At 53.1% G+C, this 17,398-nt stretch overlaps 4 protein-coding genes across 5 annotated transcripts; 2 read left to right on the plus strand and 2 right to left on the minus strand.

Moving 5' to 3' along the window:
* Positions 1-43: 43 nt before the first annotated feature.
* Mxd3 (MAX dimerization protein 3) lies at positions 44-3,629 on the plus strand. The gene is made up of 6 exons (XM_055595800.1): positions 44-186; positions 379-484; positions 1,029-1,058; positions 1,175-1,289; positions 2,969-3,152; positions 3,227-3,629. The coding sequence occupies exons 1-6, from the start codon at positions 117-119 to the stop codon at positions 3,340-3,342; spliced, it is 621 nt and encodes a 206-aa protein (XP_055451775.1). The 5' UTR covers positions 44-116; the 3' UTR covers positions 3,343-3,629.
* Positions 3,630-3,813: 184 nt separating this feature from the next.
* Positions 3,814-6,935, minus strand: Prelid1 (PRELI domain containing 1). Of its 2 annotated transcripts, XM_055595798.1 has the most exons (5): positions 6,663-6,935; positions 5,889-6,114; positions 4,619-4,732; positions 4,468-4,546; positions 3,814-4,257 (listed from the first exon to the last, which is right to left on the minus strand). In XM_055595798.1, the coding sequence occupies exons 1-5, from the start codon at positions 6,752-6,754 to the stop codon at positions 4,115-4,117; spliced, it is 654 nt and encodes a 217-aa protein (XP_055451773.1). In that variant the 5' UTR covers positions 6,755-6,935; the 3' UTR covers positions 3,814-4,114. The 2 variants fall into 2 exon arrangements, with proteins under 2 accessions (XP_055451773.1, XP_055451774.1); XM_055595799.1 differs by lacking the exon at positions 4,619-4,732 and having other exon boundaries at positions 6,663-6,915.
* Positions 6,936-6,976: 41 nt separating this feature from the next.
* Rab24 (RAB24, member RAS oncogene family) lies at positions 6,977-9,042 on the plus strand. Its single transcript, XM_055595802.1, has 8 exons — positions 6,977-7,416; positions 7,496-7,564; positions 7,754-7,832; positions 7,938-8,005; positions 8,088-8,187; positions 8,376-8,426; positions 8,527-8,589; positions 8,693-9,042. The coding sequence occupies exons 1-8, from the start codon at positions 7,300-7,302 to the stop codon at positions 8,755-8,757; spliced, it is 612 nt and encodes a 203-aa protein (XP_055451777.1). The 5' UTR covers positions 6,977-7,299; the 3' UTR covers positions 8,758-9,042.
* A 1,131-nt stretch (positions 9,043-10,173) lies between these two features.
* LOC129668093 (histone-lysine N-methyltransferase, H3 lysine-36 specific-like) lies at positions 10,174-17,361 on the minus strand. Its single transcript, XM_055595870.1, has one exon. It carries the CDS (start codon positions 16,649-16,651, stop codon positions 14,930-14,932), a length of 1,722 nt encoding a protein of 573 aa, XP_055451845.1. The 5' UTR covers positions 16,652-17,361; the 3' UTR covers positions 10,174-14,929.
* Positions 17,362-17,398: the final 37 nt, after the last annotated feature.

Consider the following 17,398-nt stretch of genomic DNA (forward strand, 5'->3'; position numbering starts at 1 on the left):
GGGCGGGGCGGGGCGGGGCCTGGGCTGGTGGCACCGTGTCAGTTACGGGGAAACAAAGTGGAGCGGCGCTGCCGGGCCAGCCTCCCCAGCCCGCCCGCCGCCGTCTTGTCGCGGACATGGAGCCCGTGGCCAGCAACATCCAGGTCCTGCTGCAGGCGGCGGAGTTCCTGGAGCGGCGCGAGAGAGGTGAGGGCGGCCCCCGCGCCGCCGGGACGGAGTAAGGTCGCGGGCAGCCGCGCGCCGCCGCCCGCACGCCCACAGGGGTTCGCGGGCGGCAGGGCGAGGAGTGGATGGGGAAAGCGTCCTGGCGCCAAAAGCCTTTCTTGACCGGGCCGTGCCACGGGCTCCGGCTGACGGGCTGGCTTCTCTCTCCGGCAGAGGCGGAGCACGGCTACGCGTCCCTGTGTCCGCACCTCAGTCCCCGGGTCGTCTGCGGGAGGAGGAGGCGACCCCTGCCTGCTCCTGACGCGCTAAACAGTGGGCGGTGAGCGGGGATGGGGCAGCGTGGGGAGGGATGCTGGTCCTCAGCTGGTCCATCTTAGCCCTGTCTCTCTTCCTTGTTTAGTACATGCGTGTGTTATATGCGTGTGTATACATATATATGCACACATACGAAATATGTATGTGTATACAACATATAGACACACCCACACATAGATGCACAGTGCGTGTGTATCCATTGTGTCAGGACAAGACAGAGTCCTCCTCCCACTCCTGAACTCGCCTCACAGAATTCTGCCTTTCTGCCTTCTGCTTACGCTCTTCCTTTTAAGTGTTTCCCCTGCTGCTGACTTCCCCGGCAGGCTTGTTTTTTGACCGAGTGTCACATCTGTCCAGATGTCTCGCCTGGCTGTCCGGGGAGACCCCACGACTGGGCTACACTAGTGTGGGTGTCCTACACTAGCCCAGGTTCTCACGGGAGGCTTCCTTGGCACAGCCATCTGTAGGGGTCTTGAGCTAACAGAAACCTGGAGCTGAGGACCTGGCGGTCCCCACTGCCCCTCACTTCATCCCCTTGGCATTGGCAGGTCTGTGCACAACGAGCTGGAGAAGCGCAGGTGAGTCCCCGGCAGGCTGACCGCACCAGGTCCCCGGGACCAGCTCTTCCACCCTTGCTGTCCCTCTGGCTGGCTCGGAGGAGCTGGTACTGCCCTGCGGCCCCCTTCCTCTGCAGGAGGGCCCAGCTGAAGCGGTGCCTGGAGCAGCTGCGGCAGCAGATGCCCCTGGGGGCGGACTGCACCAGGTTCACCACGCTGAGCCTGCTGCGCCGGGCCAGGATGCACATTCAGGTAAGATGCTGTGTCCCCGGTGGGTGCGCCTGCCTGGAGTGTGGGGACCACTCTCCTCCGGCCTGACCTGAGAATCCTCTGTGCTCTTCGTCCATCACGTGGGAAGAAGAGCAGGCAGCAGGGCTGTTCTGAGGCCTTTTCAATGTTCCTTTTGTTACGGCTTCCCTGTTTGGCTGTTGAGAATACTGTTATAAACCATGTGATCTGGTGGACTGTGGACTGGTACCTGCCCTCTACTCTCATCCTTCAGAGCTTTCTAGGTAGGAGACAGCTGGAGGCCAGGGACAGACTTGAACTACTAGCTGACTCAGCTTGGCCTTGCTGCTGCTTGGGTGGAATTGCACGACCCCTGGTGGACAGGAGTGGATATGCAGGTGCCAAGGCCCAGGCTGTGCCAGCTATGTGGGCATGTTAGCTGCCTTGGAAACAAGAGGATCTTTCCTGCCTCCCAGGCCCATTTGATGGAAGGAAACATGTCCAGTCAGCCTGAAGGCAGAGCAGATGAGAGGCAGATTCAAGGTTGATAATGCCTGTCCGGCTCTTCAACAAACATCTATTGAGCCCGTTTCTGTCGGGCTCTATCGAGGGCCACAGCACAGCCTGTGTCATTGGCATTCAGCAGATAAAATGGCTGTGGAACATATTTGCACTGTCACATAGGTACCTGCTGTCACTTCCGTCGTCCTGGCTGTCATGTAGCCTTTGGTCTCTCCTGCAGAGTTCATCTGACCTCATTTTTCAGGTAGATGAAATGTGCTACCTCAAGGGCAAGGCCTGGGCATCAGCCCTTTCCTGGGCTTCCCTTCTACCAAGCTGCCTTCGCTCAGAGTGTCCATCTCCAGCTGGGATCCCTGACAGGACACAGCCTCACTTCCTGCTTCCTGTGACACCCAAGCCTCTCTCTCCCTAATACAGGCCTTGCTTCTTAGGCTTCAGAGTCCCTTGACAGTTTTTTAGGCTTCTCTCTCTGCCTATCATAAACAAAGATGGACACTGAAAGCTTCTGGGGTCCCCCTACCTTGATGGGCTTCCATCCTTCCATTCCTTGTCTCGAGTGTTGTGGCTTTTTCTCCCCTTGTTTAAAAAAACAAAAATGAAAAATTTTTTGAAGATTTATTTATTATTTGTACAACATTCTGCCTGTACACCAGATCTTACTATAGACAGTTATGAGCCACCTAGTGTTTGCTGGGAATTGAACTCAGGATGTTTGGAAGAACAGTGAGTGTTCTTAACTTCTAAGCCATCTCTCCAGCTCCCACAATTCTTGTTGGTTGTGGTTGGAGAGGCACTTCCACGCACAAGCTGCATCCCCGCTACTGTGTCTTGCTTGTTGAGTGTGCCGATGCGGTGAGCTGGTGGCCTCTTGGTCTATAGACCAACTTAAATTAGTCAGCAGCACTTCAAAGCACACCTGGTGTGGAAATCTGGCTTTCCGAGATCTAAAGAAACGGAGACGGGACGCTGCTTGGTCTGCGCCCATGGGTAGCCATGGGCAGGAACCTAGGTGTGGCTACACCCTTTGGCCAGTTTTGCCTGGCAGGATGCCACCCCCAAGCTCGTACTGACATATCATGTGGCCAGGCCCTAGAGGCATTCGTGACTGGGGTGCCCGGAGTGGCCACAGAAAGGCCAGGTCCTGGCAGCTGACCCAGTCTCTGCCCCTCTGGGTTCTGCAGAAGCTGGAGGAGCAGGAGCAGCAGGCCCAGCGGCTCAAGGAGAAGCTTCGAAGCAAACAGCAGAGCCTTCAGCAGCAGCTGGAGCAGCTCCAGGGGCTGCCAGGAGCTGGAGGGAGGGACAGGCTGCGAGCTGACAGCCTGGACTCTTCTGGTCTGTCCTCTGAGCGCTCGGACTCAGACCAAGGTGAGTGCCCTGGGGGGGGGGGGGGCGGGCTGGGCTGATGGGCAGCTGGGCTCTTGACTGGCTCCCCCCTGCAGAGGATGTGGAGGTGGACGTGGAGAGCCTGGTGTTCGGGACTGAATCAGAGCTGCTGCAGAGCTTCAGCGCTGGCCGGGAACACAGCTACTCACACAGTGCAGGCAGCTGGCTCTGATGCCACTGCTCTCTCTGGACTAAGTCTGCCAGGCAGTGGCCCACACAAGTCCTGAGGTCTGTGCAGCCTGCTGGAAGAGACTCTCACTTACAGAGCCTTGTGTGAGAGCAGGACGCTGCCGGCTGGCTGCCCCCCCCCCCCCCCCCGGCATCGGATGCAGCGCTTGGCCCTACTTTGCTGCCCCCCAAAGGACAGGAAGCCTGTAGACCGATTGTTCCTGGGCAGAGCCCCAGGCCTCTGCCCCACGTACACCGCACAGTATTTTCATTAAAAACCCTCTTTTGTAAGCGCTTGTCTAGGGTCTTGCTTGAGGAGATGGGGGAAGTCCTAGCAACAACTGGGAAAGAGGAAGTAAGATCAGCAGTTGCCAAAGAGTCCCTGCTAGGCAGGGAGAGCACACCTGATAGGGGTAGAGGCTGAGGAGGGCGACTCGCCTGAGGTCCAGATCCCAAGCAAAGCTGACTCGAGGACTGGGGCCAATCAAATCATGTTTATTGAGTGCCTGTTATGTGCTGAATATTGTTCCGGGTCCCTGGGACACAGCAGAGAATAAAACAAGGAGCCCTGCCCCTGTGGAGCGCAGGGTGTCACGCATCACCACGCCGCCTGCTTGGGACCTTGGGCAGGTGACCGCAGCCCTCCGCCCGCCGGGCGGGGCCGGGTGCCCTGCAGATGCTGCTGTGGCCAGGCTCCTGCCCCCCCACCCAGACAGCACAGAGGGCTGCAGGTCCATCTTTAATACTCGGGTTCGGAGGAAGGGAGCGGGAGCGGGCTATGCGAGCTGCTGCTGCTGCTGCTTGGTGGCGGCCTTGCTGGCCAGGTCCTTGGCCTTCTCGGTAGCTGCCAGTGCTGTCTCCTTTGCCTTCTCTTTGGCCTCTTTGGCTGTCTCAACAAGCGTTTTGGAAGGGGCCTCACCTGTGACAACGACAGGAAGGTGGTCTCAGATGGTGCCTAGAAGGCCCACCAGCCCCTGCTGAACCTCAGCGGGCAGGCTTCTGAGGGATGCAGTTATTGTTCTGTTTCCACCCTCCCAGGCACACACAAGAGTCTCAGGCTCAGATCAGGACGGCCAGCCACTGGGAGTGAGGGTCCCCTGATCCCCCACGCCTCGTCCACGGCTCTCACCTTGTAGCTTGGCCAAGATGTACTCAAAGCCCTTCATTGTCTTGGTCACATTGCTTTTGAACCGGGCAAGACCAAATTCCTGGCAGGAGAGGGAAAAGGATGGGAAGCTGCTCAATGACCCGGAGCCCAGCCCAGCTCCAAAGCCTCTTACCTGGACAGCTCTGGAGACGCCAAACAGGCTAGAGGAGACCCAGGCTTCCCGGCGGATTTCGGTCCAGCCACTGTTGTCGGCGTTCACACGGTAAACACACCGCTCCTCCACCACCTGCTCGGGAAGCCAGGCCGAGAGTGGCTTTTGCTCTGCTCCCTCCACACCCAGACCCTCCCTCTACTCTGCTGCCCACGCTGATGGTGCCACAGCCCTGCACTCAGCACTGGGCCAGTCTGTGCTCCCCACAAGAGGGAGGCAGTGAAGGCAAAGGTCTTCCTGTTATGTAACCCCAGGCCCAGAGAAGCTGTCCTGACCCTACAACCTCTCTGCTGACCCTTGAAAGCGCACAGTCTCTTGGGATGAGCTGGCATTTCAACCTGGTCCTGGGCTTCACCTGGGGCCTCTGGACCTCGACACACGAAGCGTTTGCCTCCTGATATCCACCCCCCCACACACACACCGTCTGATGTTAATCACAGCTTTTGTTATGAGAGTGTATGGCAAAGAACACGGAGACAGCAGTCACAAACACAGCACTGTGTTGGTTATCTACCAAGCAGAACCCTCAGGTTCTGTGCTGGGCAGGAAAGGGCCCACTCACCTGTGACAGCCAGGGACACACCTTTTGAACCTTACTTTTGAATTTGTTTTTTATGCGCATTGGTGTTCTGACTGCATGTCAGTCTGTGTGAGGGTGTCAGTTCCCCTGGAACAGGAGTTACCGACAGCTGTGAGCTGCCACGTGAGTGATGGGAATTGAACCTGGGTCCTCTGGAAGAGCAGCAAGTGCTCTTAATTGCTGAGACATCTCTCCAGCCCTACTTTTCTTTTTGAAATGCAAAATTTCCATCTCTCAGGTTACAGAAGCTGAGAAAAAGTCTTCTAGAAACTCGCAGGGTATCCCCAAACATGGTTTCCAAGCCTTCCAAAGGACCCAAGGTCCATATAATTTGTTTCCCCAAATCTCATTCAGAAGCTGACGTTCATTCCAGGCAGCTCTCAAAGTCCCTGCCCCCATCTCCCCAGCATCATTCCTGAAAGACCATCCGAAATGGAGATGTCACATCCTTGTAAATAAGCTTTGAAGAAAGGTGCCACTGAGTGCGAAGGCAGCCCCAGAGAGGGTGACCAAGGGAAAAGGAGACAATCCGAGGCCAGAACTCTGCAGGCGCTGAGCACTCTAGACCTGCCCCAGGCCACAGAGGTCCCCACTACTCTCTTGCCTGAGATCGGAAGGGCAACTATTTGGAGGGCCCGAAGGCGGTCTTACCATCAGCCGGGCGTGGTTGATGTTCCAGGTGAAGGTGGTCATGGTCTGATTCTGTGGGTCCACAACAGAGTCCTCCAGGATGTACACCGAGTGAGCGACGTTGGCAGGAAACAGTCGCTCTGCCCACCGTGGCATCCTGTTGGTCTTGGTCAGGAGTCTCCTGGACAGAAGCTTCTGGTCAGGGGTCACCTCCCGGTGCACAATGTCTTCGGTTAAGACATGTTTGCTGCAGGTGTTAAAATAGAGATGATCCTCAGAAGTCTGCTCCTGACAAAAGGTCTGCAGGTTCCCACTGAAGGTTCCCACTGAAGGTTCTCTTCAGGTCACAGCGCTGTACCTGGGATCAGTATTCGAGTCCACTGAACCCATCCCGGGCAAATTCCACCTCCCTCCTCCCTGACCTGGATTCTGCGGCTTTCCAGTGGAGCAGGATCTCAGGATTGTACCGCTAGAGAGCGCCCCGGGCAGGTGAGCAGGCCGCCGCCAGGATTCCCAGCCCGGCTGCCGCCTCTTCCTGCCTCAGCACCTTGGGACCGCAAACAGCAATCTGGAGCCTGAGTAAAGCACAATCCAGACGGCCTCCCCGGCGTGCCTGGCAGGCCTGGCCTGCTCCTGGTCCTGCTAAGGTCTGTGTCCTAACTGTGGCCACAATTCCGGGGACACCCCACGCCGGAGTCGCTGTCCAGTCCTTCGTGGCCTCCCTGCTCAAGGGCAGCCTGGACTCCGAGCTCCACACGGATAGGAGGGCGACTCGCTCTACCCACCGCCACGTACCTATAGGGATTCGGGTACCGTTGCCAGAAGGCAGTGAACACTTGGTCCCAGGAACTTCGGAGCACGCTCTGGCCCAGGAAATACTTCACCATCGTCCCGACCCGGGCGGGCTCAGCACCCGTGCAGCATCAGGGTGAAGAGCCCGGGGGTGGGGGGCATGTGGCTCGGCGCACGCCCGCCAGGCTCGCAGCTCAGTCACCACCGCGCCGCGCCCAGCTCCCCACCGCCGCCATGAGCGGCTCCGGGACTGCGCGACGCTTCCGGCGCCGGCCGCGCAGGCTGGGCCACTTCCGGCGCCCGCGACACGTGACCGGGCGTCCCGCCTCCTCTGGTCCAGTCCCGGAGGAGCAGGTTGGACTTAGCCTCAGGGACCCCGGTTTCAGTGCTGGATAGCCCCGGCGCAGCGGAGCCTCTGTCGCAGCGGCGGTCGCGCCGGTGAGCCGCGCAGGGCCGGGCGGCGCGGTGGGCAGCGCTGTCCGCGTCCCCGCGCCGCGGCTGTGCCAGGGACGGAGCGCCGCGGGCTGAGGCGCCGGGGGCCTGCGAGGTGCGAGGCGCTTGGGCTTGGGGGGGGGGGTCTGAGGCTTGGGCCCTGCGTGGGCCGCGTGGACACTGACGTGGGTGAGGCGGCCCCGGGAGCATGAGCGGGCATCGCGTGGACGTCAAGGTGGTTATGCTGGGCAAGGAATACGTGGGCAAGACGAGCCTGGTGGAGCGATACGTGCACGACCGCTTCTTGGTGGGGCCCTATCAGAACGTGAGTGCACCCCTGCGGACCAGGCCCGGGAGGAAGGGGGCCGGCCTGCGTTCGACTCTTATCTCTTCCCTGCTTGTAGACCATCGGGGCTGCCTTCGTGGCCAAGGTGATGTGCGTTGGAGACCGGACGGTGACTCTGGGTATTTGGGTATGTCTCTTGGGAATAGCCTTGAGCAAACCTATCCCCGAGGTTTGATGTCTTGCCGCTTAAACTAGCCAACTGGAGCCTCATCGAGGTCGTTTCCCCCCTCACATTCACTTTCTCATGGGGATACGGAAGATGGGGGCCCCGTTTGTAATCTTGTGGAGGAGCTCATTAACTCCTTTCACCCCGCAGGACACAGCAGGGTCCGAGCGCTATGAAGCCATGAGCAGAATCTATTACCGGGGTGCCAAAGCTGCGATCGTCTGCTACGGTAAGGGGCTGGATTCTGACCTGTTCAAGTAAGGGCTGGGCTGCTGTCGGCGTCAGAGAGAAGCCCCCGATCCCTGATTCTGTCTCCTGTCTGACCCCTACCAAGACCTCACTGACAGCAGCAGCTTTGAGAGAGCCAAGTTCTGGGTGAAGGAGCTGCGCAGTTTAGAAGAGGTAGGTGGCCAGATGGTACAAGATCAAGGTGACGACGACTGTTGGTCCCTGGAGATGATCTCAGCCTTGTCTTCTGCTCCAGGGCTGTCAAATCTACCTGTGTGGCACCAAGAGTGACCTGCTGGAGGAAGACAGGCGGCGCCGTCGTGTAGACTTCCACGATGTCCAGGACTATGCAGATAGTAGCTGTTCTTAAGTCCCTGAGGGTGGGAGGTAGGGGTGGACAACATCTTGTTGAGTGGATTACAGGGACAGGGGACCCACAACCTTAGGTGCTTTCTGGCCTTGAGCCTGTGGGTCCAGGAGACAGAACTGTTAGCTGCACTTAGGTCTGATCCCCAGGTATGAAAAGTAATCACTTCTCTTTCAGATATCAAAGCCCAGCTTTTCGAAACATCCAGCAAGACAGGCCAGAGTGTGGGTGAGTGTTGTCCTGGGGCCTGTTGGGAAGGTTCAGAGGCTGGGCACTGGGAGACCCAGGGCTGCTGGCCCCAGGCCCTCACTGATGCTTTGCTTGACAGACGAGCTCTTCCAGAAAGTGGCAGAGGATTACGTCAGCGTGGCTGCTTTCCAGGTGATGACAGGTGTGTGCTTCCCCCATTAAGATCTCTGGGCTGTGGTCTCCGGCCTGTTGGTGACCTACTTGATCACGTAATGGTGCTGAGCAACCACCTCTCTTCTTGACAGAGGACAAAGGTGTGGATCTGGGCCAGAAGGCAAACCCTTACTTCTACAGCTGTTGTCATCACTGAGTCTCGGCTCATCTGGCCTGGGAGAACTAAGTGAACTCCCCAGAGGGGCTGGATCCAACTCTTGACCGGGCTGGAGTGGTCAAGTGTCTGAGCTACTCCAGGTGCCCACTGCGGCAGAGGTGGTACCTGCCTGTGCTGGCCCATGGGACAGAGGCAGTATTGGGCTGACTGGGCATGAGGAGGGATAAAGGGCTGATTTGAATCCCAGGCTTCTGTCCTGGCCAGAACTTCTGTCCAGAATATTTAAGTAGCTTCTGAACTGTAAATAAAATTGATGCACTGTGACTCACAGCCCCTTCCCTGCTGTGTGCCATAGCTTGCCTCACTTCCTATATTAACTCTTCCCATTTGGGAACCAAGTACCTGCTTCCTAAGGTTGTCATTGAAACCATGGAGAGACAATGGGTTCTGCCCCTTTTTTTGTGTCGTCCTATGTCTATATGAATGTAGGTTAAACCCCAGGGCTTCTAATATACTAGGTAAGAACTGTACCACTGCATAATACCGTGGCTACTTTTTTTCTTTTGTGGGGGTTGGAGATAAGGTAAGGCTAGGAAGTTGTACAAGAAGTACCTAAGCTGTGCTCAGAGATGAAAGGCACAGCCACAACACTCTCAAGACGAGTTTGTTTGGCCAGCTCTCCTTGTGCCATGCCTGGACTGTGGCTCAGGGCTGTGACTGTCTTAAGCTTCCCAGGGAACACCCTGTAATGTAAGTAACAAGAGGCAACCCATCGTCCTGCAAGTCAGAAAGGTCGCACCCATCCAGCTTAGCTGCTACCTAGAAGGGCTTGAAGCCAGCAGTGGTGGTGCACACCTTTAATCTCAGCACTTGGGAGGCAGATCTGAGTTCGAGGGCAGCCTGGACTACAAAGTGAGTTCCAGGGCTACACAGTGAACGCTGTCTTGAAAGAGTTCTTAAAGAGGGGATGTAGTCTGTGCCTTTAAAATTCAAGTACTCGGGAGGCAGTCTTCTAAGTTCCAGGCCACCAAAGCTACATAATGAGACCCTACCCCCAAAACCTAAGTAAATAGAAAAATGAAGCAACTGCTAACTTGTCCGGATTCAAAAACATTGGAAAGCTAGGTGGTAACATAACTAACTTCCTGTTTAAGCAAAAGGAAGTGTATTACAGCTCTTTCCAGTTACTGGTGTGGGGTGTGGCCCCAACCAGGGATATGTTCCCCGATGTGTTGGTTTCATTTCTCTTTAAAATGGTTCCTCAAAATACCCGAGTAGAAGAGTTTCCTGTGAACCCAGACACTCCGATCAAAAGGAAGGCTGTTTAGGCAGCCAGCAGAACCTGGGAGGAAACTCATCACTCTTCAGGTTGGCTCCTGCTCTTCCCCCACGCCAGGCAGTTGTTTTGTTGAGCTACATCTCCCCAGACACAATAAAAACACAGGGCAAGGGCCATAAGAGTAAAGTTAAACTTTACTTTACAGTATTTTTTCTATATACAAAGAATTACAGTACATGTTTATGGGGACTCCTAGCACAGGGTTCCCCTCTTTTTTCACTAGGATGTTCACTTCAGCTGACAGTCTGTTGGGGGTGAGAGAACACAGTGATGGACCTTGGTTGAACCCTTTTCCCCGTTTAAAAAATAGAGCTTTCTTTGTTAAGACCTAGAAAGCTGCTTTCCATGAGCTCCTAGGTGCTGACTCACCCGACCCCACTCACCTACACACACAAGGCGGCACCACAGCCTGGAGACCACCCGCTCTGCCCACCCTGGAAACACCGGGGCCCTCAGTGTCCGCTCTGCCCACCCTGGAGACACCAGGGCCCTCAGTGTCCGCTCTGCCCACCCTGGAAACACCAGGGCCCTCAGTGTCCGCTCTGCCCCTTCTGTCTGCCTCTGCTGAGCTGTGCCAAGCTCCCAGTAGCTACTCCCAGAGGCCCTCCTCACTGACTGATGTTCTTAAAGTCAGGAAGGCTCTACAGGGAAAGGACCACAAAAGAATTTTTGTTGTTCTTGTTTTTTGAGACAGGGTCTCTGTGTAGTCCTGGCTGTCCTAGACTCACTTTGCAGACCAGGCTGGCCTCAAACTCAAAAAGATCCATCTGCCTATGCCTCCTGAGTGCTGGGATTACAGGCTTGCACCACCGCCCAGCTCATAAAGTTTAATGGTCAGGAACCAGCTCTTTTGAGGTTGTAGTTGTCTACTAAGCTCTTCCAACTTAAGAAACATTGCCCTCATTCTTCCCGAGCAACTGAGATGCCACAGGAGGGCAGAGGTAGAGAAGCAGACGGCAGTGGTGACCCCACAACCAGTTCTCTTCTGACATGTCCTAGGCAGGACGGATGAAGACTACAGACCAGGTGGCCCTGACCCTAAGGAACTCAGTGGCCATCATCTGGGTCTGTATCGAACCACTCCAGGGTTGGGTGGGCAACCATCATAGACACTACCTGCCGCCCACCTCTCACAGAGCTGAAAGGAAACTATATAAATTATCTCCCCAAACAGGAACCTGGGTTTCTCATGTCACCACTTCCTCAACCCTTGGCAGTGCTTATTTATCCCATGAGATTAGCACCATCTTTACATTGTTTTGTGTACAAAGCAATTATTTGTGTTTCAGTTTACACTATAGCAACTTCTGCACTGACTTGGAAGCTCAACTGAGAGCAAACTGATGACAGCCAATCGAGTTCCTATAGTAGCTACCTAGGTCTAAATGACTCGGGGTAATTAACAATGAGTAATTTTAAGAGCAGGAAATTACTGCTGCTGCTCCAATGAGGTGAGGACATTGGGCCTCTTCTCATCCAAAGACAAGCCCCAAGAGGATAACAATATCCTTTTGGAGCCAGGGACAAAGCCCATCAAATTGAATGTTCTCCTCATTGCCCTGCATGGACAACCTAGACACCGTCCTGGCAGTTCTGGAACACTGGAATACAACCTGGAAGCGCAGCTCCAGTGACCTTACCGCACAGAGCCAAAGACTCAGTGCTGTACTTCAAGCCCAGACTGTAGTGTGGGGTGGAGGATATGAATGTCAAAGATGCAGAATGGTAAAAACAAAAACCAAAAAGCTGACAGTGACTGAAATAATCTCAAACAGTAATTTTAGGGAAGCAGACATCTAAAAATACCTTTTTTTTTCTTTTGAAAATGATGTCTATCTTCTATTAAAATGGGTTGGCTCCAGCAGGAGGAACAAATCAAGTTTTGAATGGAAATTTCAATAATCCCTATTTTTTTCCCCTAACTAACCAAAAGTATTAGTTACTAACTAAGAGATTTTTCTGCCTTTGGCTTGTCCCTGGAAAGCTCTTCCTGGGTGCCGTCTTGCAGGCAGATTCTCTGGCTATTCAGAATTTAAGCACTCAGCTAAATGCCAATGCCAGTCCCACTGTTCAACGATCAGAAGTTTCTAAAAGACTTCCTCTGTGGCCAGCTTTACACCCTTGATGGAAGAGTTATTTCAGGATTCAAAAGCAGTCGGGAATAACCTAAGGTCACCTTCTTCCCGCTGCCACAAACGGGTCCCCCCACCCCCAGCAGCACTTGTGTTACTAAAGGATAGTGACTGACGCCCAATTTTAACACCACTCTCATTCTGCTCCCAGGGGTTCCCCACTCAACACCCCGAGAGTCTTGTCAGTGGGCCTGGACAGAACATGCCTGTCTTTAGGACTATTCCTCACCAGTGCTCTCAACTCTCCATCCCACAAGCGAGTACACAGCTCAGAAGATATTTTCCTAGCAGGTCTGAAAGGAAGGCTCAAGAATGGTGGTGAATGGAAATATCAAAACAAAACACAAGTGGTCAATCATGACCCCCATCCAAAACGCCCTCCTGTCCTGTGAGACACTTCTAGACAGCTGTCAAAGCCAATTACCTACTGAAACCTATTTTAGAGAAGCTATGTCAAGACCAGACTTCTCCACTTAAAATTTTTACATAGCCTGTACCCCCCACCCCCCACTTCACAGTTTATTTCATGAAACAGCTACGATAATCGAACACACAACAGTGAAAGGAGACGCTGACAGAGCAGTGTAGATCTGGTTTTTTTTTTTTTTTTATCACAACTACAGATGACAGGAGAGCAAAGGGCACAGGACTGGCACCAAGCAAACCTACTCACACAACCTAAGAAGTCAGGGCAGGGGTCTACTAGCTGCAGTTATATACTTATATTCTCACACATGAAAGATATGCAATATAGTGAACTTTAATGTCCTGGGTGAATTTCATTAAAAATATTTCTTCACGGTTTAAATTTTTTTAAAAAGAAAATAAGATGCTTTATGTTTTCTCTTCCTTTTGAACAAAGAGCTTTTTGACTCTGATGATGTGGAAAGACAGAGGACGAAAAGGGAGAACTAGGCAGGTGTACTTCAGAGAGGGAGTTCTGAGGTTTCAGTAATGTGTAGGGGTTAGGACCCCAAACCGGGGACAGCCCTGCCCCAGCCTCATCCTGCTGCCTGAGTTCATTTGTCTCGATCCCAGAGACAGACTTTGGGGAATAAATACAAGTCCTACTTTCAATTTTTATCTAAAGCACAGATGCTTCTCTAACCACCACTGTTCTTTCCTTTGAGAAGTGATGGGAGCTAACCTCAACAGGAGTTTAGGGAGGAGGGATCTGGGGCAAGACGTGGGCCCTGCTGAGGGTGTAAGAGCCTTAACTGAGAGAAAGGCCAGGAGATGTCTTTGTTTGCTAAAGATGCTGAGTTGGCAAAGCAGACAGGTAAACAAACACATGGTCTGAGGACAAAGGGCAGCTGTGAAAAAACTAGCCAAACAGCACTTCCTGTTGGCAGTTTGTGAGCTGGGGAAATGGTAGGGCAGGGTAGCACCAACAGATTCCCAGCCCTTGGGCCCCAGCTCAGGGCAGCAGTAACAGAAAATCAGCAGTTCTGAGGAGTCATCTTAGATCGGACATTGCTCCAAATACCATGTTTCTCCAGTCTTGTGGAAGGGTTCTGGCTTGCCACCGGGCTAAGTTACTAGGCATGTGCTCTCTGAAATAGAAGGCACAGCAATTTGCAGGGAGGTGGAGAGGGCTCCTCCCTTCAGACAGGGCAAGAGACGAGACCGGGGGTAGAATTCCCACTGGGCCGGACAGTCTTGAACGTGCTTTGTCTTGCTAAGCGCACACCAGAAATCCCCTACGTCCACTGCCCTAGACTGAAATCTGAAAGCACCTGAGTGTTTGAGGAAATGAGGAGGGTGGGTTCCTGTAAAAGGATTATTGGTCGAGAAGAAAGGTAAGCTCGCCAACTGCCCTTGTCCACTTCTGGGACAGTTCATTCTCAGAGAGCAGGACCTAACCAGATGCTCCCCAAGGACAAATCTACAGCCTGTCACACAGACAGAGACTGCAGCAGCTGCCTCAGCTCACCTTGGCCTTGACGTAGCACCCTTCCATTTACAGAGAAGGGCTTTGTAGGCACACACATGCACATACATGCATTTTCCAACCAGGAGACGTATGTTTAGTACAGCCACATTCTGGGCCACACACACACACACACACACACACACACACACACACACACCCCAAAAAAAAAAAACCAAAACAGCAACAATAAAACCACTTGAAAACAGAACTGGAAACTCATGGCCTAACAGTACTTTTTGTTGTTTCCTGGTCAGAGGTCCTTGAAATCTGCCTGGGGACCCAAGCAGGCAAATTAGGCTCACTAGGGTCAGGCCTTATGTAATTCTGTCTCACAATAATCACTAGCTCCTGACCTAGCACACATCAATACTCAAGAAACTGCCAGTGACCTGAATTAACATCGGATCCCCCTGAAGTTTTATCAGGAGATCTCAGTGGGGCACTGCTGGGCCAGGGAAATAGCCCTGAAAGCCCCTGTACTTTCCAACTTGACCAGTGGAATTGAATTCCATGCTTGATTCCAGAGAGGACTTTTTATTTGAAGTTGACCATATGTAAAAGTTAGGACAAAGAGACTCAAGTCTGTACGTCTCCTTGAACGGGGCCCGACGGATTTCCATACACGGTTCACACAACCACAAGTCCCCATGGGCTAATATCACAAGAGTTCTGAGTGTTGGGATATAAGGAAAGAACAGTGGAAGTGTTGGGAATACGTTTTTTAAGAAGGAAAAAAAAGAAATAAAGATTTCCCTCCCCAAAGGGTACCCTGGGGACAGCTTGTCTGGTTATGTGACATTTACTGTATTATTTCTGTTCTGACTCTGCAAATTTGCGACTAGAAGGAGCCTGGTTAAGAGCTTGAATTGTATTTTGCTCTGGTTTGGGGTCTTGCCCTCTTCCAAGGGACCAGCAAGTTTGTGACAATGTCTGTGTGCCCCCAGCAGACCAGCAAGCCTGTGCTAGTGTTTGTCCAGCCACTATGGGCCAAAGCCCTGCCCCTGGTGAGGCTTTTCCCAGGCCCCAGGGACTCTGGTCTGTGGTTGCCAACTTCTTCTCTTCACTGGGGAGGGAAGCTGGGATCTTCCCAAGAGACCTGAAGGCCTGCCCACTCTTGGCAGTAAGTCCTCTTGATAGCTGCTTCACCGGTTTAACCAGCCCTGGTGCTGGGCTGGGAGGTCCTGGGGTCTGCTCAGCTCCCACAGGAGCTCTTCCTGAGGCTTGAGTTGTTGATTCATATAAAAAAGCCTTGGCAGAAGGTGGAGAAAGAAGTCTGGCCTGGGTGAATGATTTAACAGCTTGCCAAGGATGTTCTGAAGGAGCTGCTGCTTTTCCTGCTGGCTGGAGGGAATCTGACATGCTGCTTTTCTCCACAGCTCGTGGCATAGGCCCCAGACCCTTGCTAGATGGCCATGAGCTTGACTCCAGCACTGGCATCTTCTCATCAGCCTGTGGTGCGACTTCATGAGGAGAAGAAGCCCGCTCCTTCTGGCGAGGAGTTAGGTCTATGAGATCCATCAAAGCAGCTCTGTGCTTTTTCTGAGTGTTCTGGTCCACAGGCCTCAGCGCTTTTTCTTTAGCTACCAGAGACTGGACCACAGCTGACAGTACTTTCTCAGGAGGTGGAAGTCTCTGGGTCAAAGAGGCATGGGATTTGTCTGGGGGCCTGTCAGAAATCTGAGGTTTGGGACTGTTGGTGGTCAGCAGCCTGTCTGATGTTGAAAGTCGCAAGCCAGTGGGGACCGGGGTTTTCTCTACTGACTGGGACTTTGGGCCGGCAGCACCTATAGATTTATCCAGCCTTGAGTCTGTCACTCCCAGAGGTCTTTCCAGAGGCAGGGGCCTGACTGAGGGTGAGGAGCTTGGTCTGGTAACTGGAGAGGCTCTGTCAGATGGCTGAGATCTTGGTCCTTCTTTAGTAGGTGGCCTGTCCTGTGGTCTCTGACTGGATACCAAGGACTGGGATTTGGTCCCTGGTCCAGCAAGGTCTCTGACCCTATCTGAAAGGTGGGAACTAGAGTCAGTTCTTTCAGGGGGTCTTTTAGGTAGCAGTGGCCTCTGACACGTCCCTGTCAGGTTCTTTTTGGAAAGTGGCAGCGTCTGGGTGGCATCAGTAGGTGGTTGATTAGACATCTTGGGCCCCTGAGTAGCCATCTTGGATGACTGCTCTGTCAGCTGAGGGCTGGGGCTTGGAGGCAGCGGCACTGAGGGAGGCACATACTCACGGATCTCCCCTGGTTCCAGAGGGTTGGGGCCGCAGGGGTCATGTTCAGTACAAGACAGACGTCCATCGAGCTTGGAGATGAAAAGCATCCCTTCTCGGTGCTGCTTGCAGAAAGAGCTGGGGCACATCTCACAAAAGGAGGCTGCTTCCTTCCCACACACGTCACACTGATGCCATGGACACTCCCACTTCCCTGGAAACAAGAGGGAACAAAAACTTAGGGAAAATCGATGAATGTGACGTGAGCCACGGCTCTGAGACTGGTCCACAGGAGTGGTTGCAAAGCCTCCTTCAAACTGCCACATTCTTCAGAGTTTGTGCCACTCACCTGCCATTACTCCTGCCCCAGAATTTCAGCTTCCTCTTCTGCACAAAACAATATATAAAATAACAGCAAAGAATCAAGGTTGAGTAACTAATATCGACTAAACACAAGCAAGAGACTATTTCTACCAAGAAGAGCTGTACAGTAGAAACCAACCAAATAAACCCCAAGCTTCCTCTTAGATGAAACAATTATTAATACTTCACTTTTTCTGTCTGTCCTGAAGAGTGCTTATTTAGCTGTCTGTCTTGTGTTATGTGAGACAGGCTTCACTATGGAGCCCAGGGTGGTCTGAACGTAACAGTTCTAAGTGTATCACCATACCCAGTTCTAACAGCTGTTAAACATTTAACTCAGAGAGAACATTCCAGCTTTAACATTCTTGCTTACTTTGTTTTCAACAGAAGTAGGATAAATACATCAGTTACAAAAATAATAAGGGAAGCCGACTCACCTTTGCTGAATTTTAAGTCTTGAAACCAGCACAAATGTTTATCTGGATTGTCCATGTAGAATGAGGGGAAATGACCTAAAACTAACCTAAACTTGTACCCACTTCCCCATGAATAATAGCATGTAAGAGTTGCCATTTCCAAATAAATCAGGTCAGGCTACATGTCACTGACAGAACACAAGCAAGATCCTGCCAGTCATATAATGTGCCACGAGACAGCACTAAGTAAACAATTCTGAAAACAAACAAACAAACAAACAAACAAAAAAAAAA

The sequence above is a fragment of the Psammomys obesus genome, unplaced genomic scaffold (assembly GCF_907164565.1).
Source record: "Psammomys obesus unplaced genomic scaffold, mPsaObe1.curated_primary_1811, whole genome shotgun sequence".
NCBI classification, from domain to species: domain Eukaryota; kingdom Metazoa; phylum Chordata; class Mammalia; order Rodentia; family Muridae; genus Psammomys; species Psammomys obesus.

Excerpts from the sequence above, each read along its gene's own strand:
- Mxd3 (XM_055595800.1), top strand. The coding sequence starts at position 117 with ATGGAGCCCGTGGCCAGCAACATCCAGGTCCTGCTGCAGGCGGCGGAG. Across the intron at positions 187-378 it reads CCTGGAGCGGCGCGAGAGAG|AGGCGGAGCACGGCTACGCG; the intron begins GTGAGGGCGGCC and ends TCTCTCCGGCAG. Across the intron at positions 485-1,028 it reads GACGCGCTAAACAGTGGGCG|GTCTGTGCACAACGAGCTGG; the intron begins GTGAGCGGGGAT and ends TGGCATTGGCAG.
- Prelid1 (XM_055595798.1), bottom strand. The coding sequence starts at position 6,754 with ATGGTGAAGTATTTCCTGGGCCAGAGCGTGCTCCGAAGTTCCTGGGAC. Across the intron at positions 4,733-5,888 it reads TCAACCACGCCCGGCTGATG|GTGGTGGAGGAGCGGTGTGT; the intron begins GTAAGACCGCCT and ends CTTCCCGAGCAG. Across the intron at positions 4,258-4,467 it reads CATCTTGGCCAAGCTACAAG|GTGAGGCCCCTTCCAAAACG; the intron begins GTGAGAGCCGTG and ends TCGTTGTCACAG.
- Rab24 (XM_055595802.1), top strand. The coding sequence starts at position 7,300 with ATGAGCGGGCATCGCGTGGACGTCAAGGTGGTTATGCTGGGCAAGGAA. Across the intron at positions 7,833-7,937 it reads AGCTGCGATCGTCTGCTACG|ACCTCACTGACAGCAGCAGC; the intron begins GTAAGGGGCTGG and ends ACCCCTACCAAG. Across the intron at positions 8,006-8,087 it reads AGCTGCGCAGTTTAGAAGAG|GGCTGTCAAATCTACCTGTG; the intron begins GTAGGTGGCCAG and ends CTTCTGCTCCAG.
- LOC129668093 (XM_055595870.1), bottom strand. The coding sequence starts at position 16,651 with ATGTGGCAGTTTGAAGGAGGCTTTGCAACCACTCCTGTGGACCAGTCT.